A 6,906-nucleotide genomic window follows, 5' to 3' on the forward strand; every position below is an offset into this window, starting at 1 on the left:
CATCATGCATTGCCTGGACCAATGGTAGAGCGCTTCTAGTGACAGGCCAATTGGGCGTGGGAGAATTAAATTTGCATATAATGACGACCAATAGAATGCGACGTAGTGCCAGCCGGTGGGCCCAATGAAATTTGATTTTGACGACAACGAATGGAACGCGTCTAGGACAGCCAATATGACGTGGGAGAATAAAATTTGCATATAATGCTGACCAATGGAATGCGACATTGTGCCAGCCGGTGGGCCAATGAAATTTGCCTTCAGTGACAGCGAATAGAACGGGTCATAGTTACAGCCAATGAGACAATGAAATTTCCAGTTGATGAGGGCGAATAGAACGCATCATAGTGACAGCCAATGGGACATTGGACGATTTAATTTGCGTATGATAAAGTAGGCATAGTTGGCTACTTCGTGAAAATTGTATAGGTATATATACGTATACAAGTTTATCATTCGTGTTTCATTGCATAAACTGATTGACAACCTCACGATGAAAACTATCAGGCTTGTTGTCGTTGTCGAGATGCTCTTCCAGGAGCGCTAACTGCTAGGTTGTTTGATCACTACAGTGTACTGATTTCGCCAAACTACTATTGGAGAATCAGTTGATATGTATTTGTAGCAGGATATGAATTTTCTTGCGTGCTAGTTCCATTCAGTTCAGCGGTAGTCACTGGGAGCTGAAAAATAACTCATCCGTGAGTTAATATGTGGAGTGGTATGGAGTGGGACATCAGCTTGATGGTTACAAACGAAACGTTTTCTAAAATTCTATCATGTTTGTCAGATCCACTGCGTGAGGTACTGACGAATTCTGTTCTGATAAGATGCAGTTGCAGCAACGAGGCGGTGATGTTTGTGATCGTTGAGTAGGCTGAAAGGCCACAAACAGACTACTTCTATCATCATTTGTGTTACTCACGTCACGCTGAAGGGGGTACCAAACCTAGGCGGATCACAGGTGTGACCAAGAGTGAATGCCATTGAAATGATCAAGAATAGCAAATTACATGCGGCTTTCAACAGAAATTAAAAAGTCAGGCTGGTGCTAAGTGCTAAGGTATAAAATCAATGAGCACAAACGTCAATGCTACGTTTGAAAACTTTCATGTTAAGGAAGCTGAGAGTAAGAGTGATAAAATATGATCACCTGTCGTTACATTCAAAACTAAATTCAGTACTTCACTTAATTTGCTATATTTGGGCAATTCAAGTGAATTCAGATGCGAGTAGTAATATAATAGTTGGTATTGTAAGTGCTTATTGACGTGATTTTACATTAGAGGCTGCAGAAATCATGTTTGCTGAACGTAATGAAAACTAGCCATCGAATTCCTTCTAATAATTTGCAAAAAAATAATCTTGCAATATTTCAGATCAACAGCATAATCAGCGTTCAGCTGCCACTGATATTCAGGTGAGCAAGTGCAGTTCAACAAAAGGCGGCAATTTACCTTAAAACAAAATCACTAACAAATCCATAAACAGTTATACATGAACGTTCATTTGAATCATAATAACACAACAGAAATAGAAAAGTATTTAGATTAACGAACATCATGAATTTGTCATGAATAGCATATCATTGGGAATTGTTCAACATTCTATGTACAATACTTCACTGAATTTCAATGAAATCGTAATAACTTTTAGCAGTTGGTAAACTTTACCATAATGTTCATGTACCATTTCACTAAAACTTCGAAAAAATGAATTTACATAACCAAAGGCAAGATCATATTATTCCATTTCCGTGAACTTGACCTACTTTTCAAAATGTCATCTTCGTAGTAATCAATGTGAAGATCATCAGTCAAGAAATTCGATAAAGTCACCTCTTCAATATCACCGATAGTTAAGCGGTAAGTCATCTTTACAATTGTACTAACGTTTTTTGTATGTATCACTACAGACTATTTTAGTTGCAAATTAATGGATTTCAGTTTCGCTGACTAACCTTCAGATCAGCTTCACTGCCTGCATGTATAATTACTGTTATATAATCATCTATCTACACTAATGAGCATCTCCTTGCGATACGTAGGAACTTAGTTCAAATCTCATTTTGGAAATTAGCATTTATGTAAGAAATATTGTGTTCCAATAAACGTTTAATCTGAAAATCATAAATTTTATTGTACGCTACTACTAAATTGTTATCACTGATTGCAGTAGCTCATATAAAACGTCTGAAGTACATGCAGCCTGTACTAAACAAATGGAAATCAAGTACAAATTCTATGTTATTCTGTTATTACAAAGAGCATCCTTATTGCGGAAACGATTTGCTGCGTCGAAGTAAATTTTAATCAAAGCCATTTCTATGCGTGACTATAAAACGCATACATTTTTTGTCCTTACTATTAACATCCAAATTTAGTTGCTCATTTAGAGCAAAATCCTGAAAACTACGCTACTAGCAATTGTGTGAAAATGTGATAACAGATTTTGCATTTTCTTTGATTTATCTATATAACTTGTTTGAAAGATTTTCGTACAGAAATCAAAATTTCATGGACTAAATAGGCTTCTCTGTTTTGGGGGCGGAACAAAATTCTTTGGCAATATTTGCATTTTCTTTCCAAAAATCCATACATATGGATAGACTAAATTGTTTTGCGACACTGCATGGAAAACAGCCTTGAGCTCAGTACGTGGAATAAGTGGCTTCTGAAGTTGGCACATTGCCTATGTGAATACACAGTGAATTCGTAAATCTGAAACATTCTTCAAATGTAACTGGCATGCGGACGATTCAGCAAATGGAACAGCATTGGTATTTCAGTGAAAGAATCATCAAAAATTTGATGCTTCGCACAATATTTTTTGCATTTTAGCGATCGAATTTTCCATAATTTTTAGGACATTTTAATTTGATGGAAGTTACTTTAAATCGACAGGAAATGGACATAGAACATCTCATATACTAACTCTATATTAATTCATCCCTTTATAATGCACTATTGATATCAATATCCAGCGTTGTTTCGCTCTCACATTGATCAATTCTGTTTGTACTATCTTATGCCTTCCATATATTTTATTTGTTAATAAACAGTCATATCACTCATTATTGTGCTGTACATCATTTTCATTATTCAACTAACTTTTCAGTGATATTAAACCTATCGTTCTATGAGTGTATTTTTCCCTTACAACACTCCCTGAATCCCGCTAATGAAAATGAACTGTAAATGCAGTCATCGTAGATCGTTGATTTTTCGAGAAATTTGATAAAATAACTCGTTAGCGAATGTGATATTTACAGATTAATGCAACCACACGTTGGATTAAAATTGCATTTACAAATTATTATTTTGACTAATTCTTATTTCTGTAGTGTATTCAATCAAGGAAATAGCGCTAACAAAAATTTGAAACATTTTGGATGCTGTAAACATGGAAATATGTAAACAAAATTCAGGAACAAATGTAATTTAAACAAGAACCTGTTTTTGCTCAAAATAATGTGGATTTCTTGATAAACTTTAACAAAATCGATTTTTACTAATATCTTTTCAACTATTATATTTTTCAACTATTATTTTCCTTTCATCAACATTAAAATCATATTCTTATTTCAGTTTTTCTAAAATATCTCCAGAAATACGCAAGCAGGCAACGTGAGAGCAAGTTTATTGTTGTTTTCTAATTTTTTCCTACATTCTCACATTATTTTTTGAGAAAAATAGGATTTTCGAAAATTTCGAAATTTCATGGGCTATAGACTATGCTGTTTTCACGTTTCGGATGAAAAATATTTTTTTGAAATTTTGAATTCTTTTCATGGCTATGTTTACTTATCGATAGATTAGAGACTCCTGCAAATTCTGTTTGAACACAATCACATACGTGTGGAATAAGTTGCTTTTAATGTTGGCCTTTTGTCTATCTTAATACACAGGAAAGTTGCCCATTGATAACTTTCTTTAAACTGAACTGTAGTTTTTGAGATTCAACTAAAGAATCATTATTGGCATTCTAGTGCTATATTCTGTCAAAATACACATCCTTGTGCAATATATTTTACTTTTCAGCAAACCAAGTTTCCGAGATTTTCAGCCCATTTCGATTATGTTGTCGACAGTTGTTTCAAAACTAGCTGAAATTCAATTTAATCGCTCAATATATGAAGTTTTCAATAATTTATTTGTTTATTATCATCAAATGAAACGAATTTTTAAGGTTACTTCTCTTAGCCGTCGAATAACACTTGATTGTCTTAACGTATGCTTAGCAAATATTTGTTTTGTTTGAAACGTAATCATTTCATGGATTACAATGCTGTTCATGATTTTTATCATCACAAGGGGTTCTCATTCGTATCAAATCTGCGGCTATTTTGATTTATTCTCATTTTCAACACTCCTTGAATTCCTCATAACAAAATGAGCCTTACATATAGTATTTGTTTTGGTAATAATTAGTTCGAAATGGAAGGAACATAATCAGACTAACAACTGAGGATGAAACAATATCTCCGTGCACAGAATTGTTTCGAAACCGCTCAGATATTAACTTATGAGTTTGAAAACACTAAAAGCATGTTTCCAGTAAATTCTAACAATTTATTTATTGCATGGTTGATCACGAACTAAAATTTTACTTAAACTATGGGCATATTCATTTTCAGTAACACATTATCGATAATTTTTTCAGAAATTTGATGAAATATTTAGTTAGCGATTATCACATTTACAAATAGAAACAACCCCACATTGGTTTAAAATTGCATTTATATATTATTTACTAATTCTTATTTCTGCAGCGTATTCAGTGAATGAAATAGCATTAACAAAAATTTGAAACTTTTTGGATGCTGTAATATGCAAAAAAAATTCAGGAACAAATGTTATTTAAACAAGAACCTGTTTTTGCTCAAAATAATGTGGATTTCTTGATAAACTTTAACAAAATCGTTTTTTACTAATATCTTTTCAACTTTTTTATTTTATTTTTTTTTCCTTTTATCAATATTAATATTATATTTTAGTTTCAGTTTTTTACCATATCTCTAGAAATACGCAATCAGGCAACGTGGTACCAAGCTCATTGTTGTTTTCTAATTTTTTCCTACATTCTCACATTATTTTTTGAGAAAAATAGGATTTTCGAAAATATCGAAATTTCGTGGGCTAGAGACTGCTGTTTTCGCGTTTTGGGTGAAAAATGATTTTTCTAAATTTTGAAATCTTTTTTTTGGCTACGGTTATATATGGATAGATTAGAGAATTTTGCAAAGTCTGATTGAACACAATATGATTCTAGTGGAATAAATTGATTTTAAAGTTGGCAGTTTGTTTATCTTCATACACAGAAAAGTTGCCTATCGTTAACTTTCTTTAAACTGAACTGGAATATGTGAGATTCAGCTAATGAACGATTCTTTCCATTATAGTGCTATAATCTGTCAAAATATGCATCCTTGTACAATATATTTTAGTTTTCGGCAAACCAATTTTCTGACATTTTCAGCCCATTTCGATTAAGTTGTCGACAGTTGCTTCAAAACTAACTGAAATTCAATTTAATCGCTCAACATATGAACTTTTTAATAATTTATCTGTTTATCATTATCAGATGAAACGAATTTCTAACGTTATTTTTCTTAGACGACGAATAAGACTTAATTGTCTTAACGTATGCTTAGCAAATATTTGTTTTGTTTGAAACGTAATCATTTCATGGATTACAATGCTGTTCATGATTTTTATCATCACAAGGGGTTCTCATTCGTTTCAAATCTGCGGCTATTTTGATTTATTCTCATTTTCAACACTCATTGAATTCCTCATAACAAAATGAGCCTTACATATAGTATTTGTTTTGGTAATAATTAGTTCGAAATGGAAGGAACATAATCAGACTAACAACTGAGGATGAAACAATATCTCCGTGCACAGAATTGTTTCGAAACCGCTCAGATATTAACTTATGAGTTTAAAAACACTAAAAGCATGTTTCCAGTAAATTCTAACAATTTATTTATTTCATGGTTGATCACGAACTAAAATTTTACTTAAACTATGGGCATATTCATTTTCAGTAACACATTATCGATAATTTTTTCAGAAATTTGATGAAATATTTAGTTAGCGATTATCACATTTACAAATAGAAACAACCCCACATTGGTTTAAAATTGCATTTATATATTATTTACTAATTCTTATTTCTGCAGCGTATTCAGTGAATGAAATAGCATTAACAAAAATTTGAAACTTTTTGGATGCTGTAATATGCAAAAAAAATTCAGGAACAAATGTTATTTAAACAAGAACCTGTTTTTGCTCAAAATAATGAGGATTTCTTGATAAACTTTAACAAAATCGTTTTTTACTAATATCTTTTCAACTTTTTTATTTTATTTTTTTTTCCTTTTATCAATATTAATATTATATTTCAGTTTCAGTTTTTTACCATATCTCTAGAAATACGCAATCAGGCAACGTGGTACCAAGCTCATTGTTGTTTTCTAATTTTTTCCTACATTCTCACATTATTTTTTGAGAAAAATAGGATTTTCGAAAATATCGAAATTTCGTGGGCTAGAGACTGCTGTTTTCGCGTTTTGGGTGAAAAATGATTTTTCTAAATTTTGAAATCTTTTTTTTGGCTACGGTTATATATGGATAGATTAGAGAATTTTGCAAAGTCTGATTGAACACAATATGATTCTAGTGGAATAAATTGATTTTAAAGTTGGCAGTTTGTTTATCTTCATACACAGAAAAGTTGCCTATCGTTAACTTTCTTTAAACTGAACTGGAATATGTGAGATTCAGCTAATGAACGATTCCTTTCCATTATAGTGCTATAATCTGTCAAAATATGCATCCCTTGTACATATATTTTAGTTTCGGCAAACCCAAATTTTTCTGACCATTTCAGGCCCAATTTCGA

General features: G+C 32.0%; 1 protein-coding gene across 1 annotated transcript; it reads left to right on the forward strand.

Annotated features, from left to right (window-relative positions):
• Window positions 1-1,074: 1,074 nt before the first annotated feature.
• Window positions 1,075-3,416, forward strand: Tsp_08692 (hypothetical protein). Its single transcript, XM_003373917.1, has 6 exons — window positions 1,075-1,129; window positions 1,182-1,255; window positions 1,380-1,420; window positions 1,809-1,865; window positions 2,176-2,301; window positions 3,272-3,416. Exons 1-6 carry the CDS (start codon window positions 1,075-1,077, stop codon window positions 3,414-3,416), a joined length of 498 nt encoding a protein of 165 aa, XP_003373965.1.
• The last annotated feature ends 3,490 nt before the right edge of the window (window positions 3,417-6,906 follow it).

The sequence above is a fragment of the Trichinella spiralis genome (assembly GCF_000181795.1).
Source record: "Trichinella spiralis strain ISS 195 chromosome Unknown Scfld6, whole genome shotgun sequence".
In the NCBI taxonomy this organism is placed as follows: domain Eukaryota; kingdom Metazoa; phylum Nematoda; class Enoplea; order Trichinellida; family Trichinellidae; genus Trichinella; species Trichinella spiralis.

Excerpts from the sequence above, each read along its gene's own strand:
- Tsp_08692 (XM_003373917.1), top strand. The coding sequence starts at position 1,075 with ATGAGCACAAACGTCAATGCTACGTTTGAAAACTTTCATGTTAAGGAA. Across the intron at positions 1,421-1,808 it reads CAGCTGCCACTGATATTCAG|ATCATCAGTCAAGAAATTCG; the intron begins GTGAGCAAGTGC and ends ATCAATGTGAAG. Across the intron at positions 1,866-2,175 it reads ATATCACCGATAGTTAAGCG|TAGCTCATATAAAACGTCTG; the intron begins GTAAGTCATCTT and ends CACTGATTGCAG.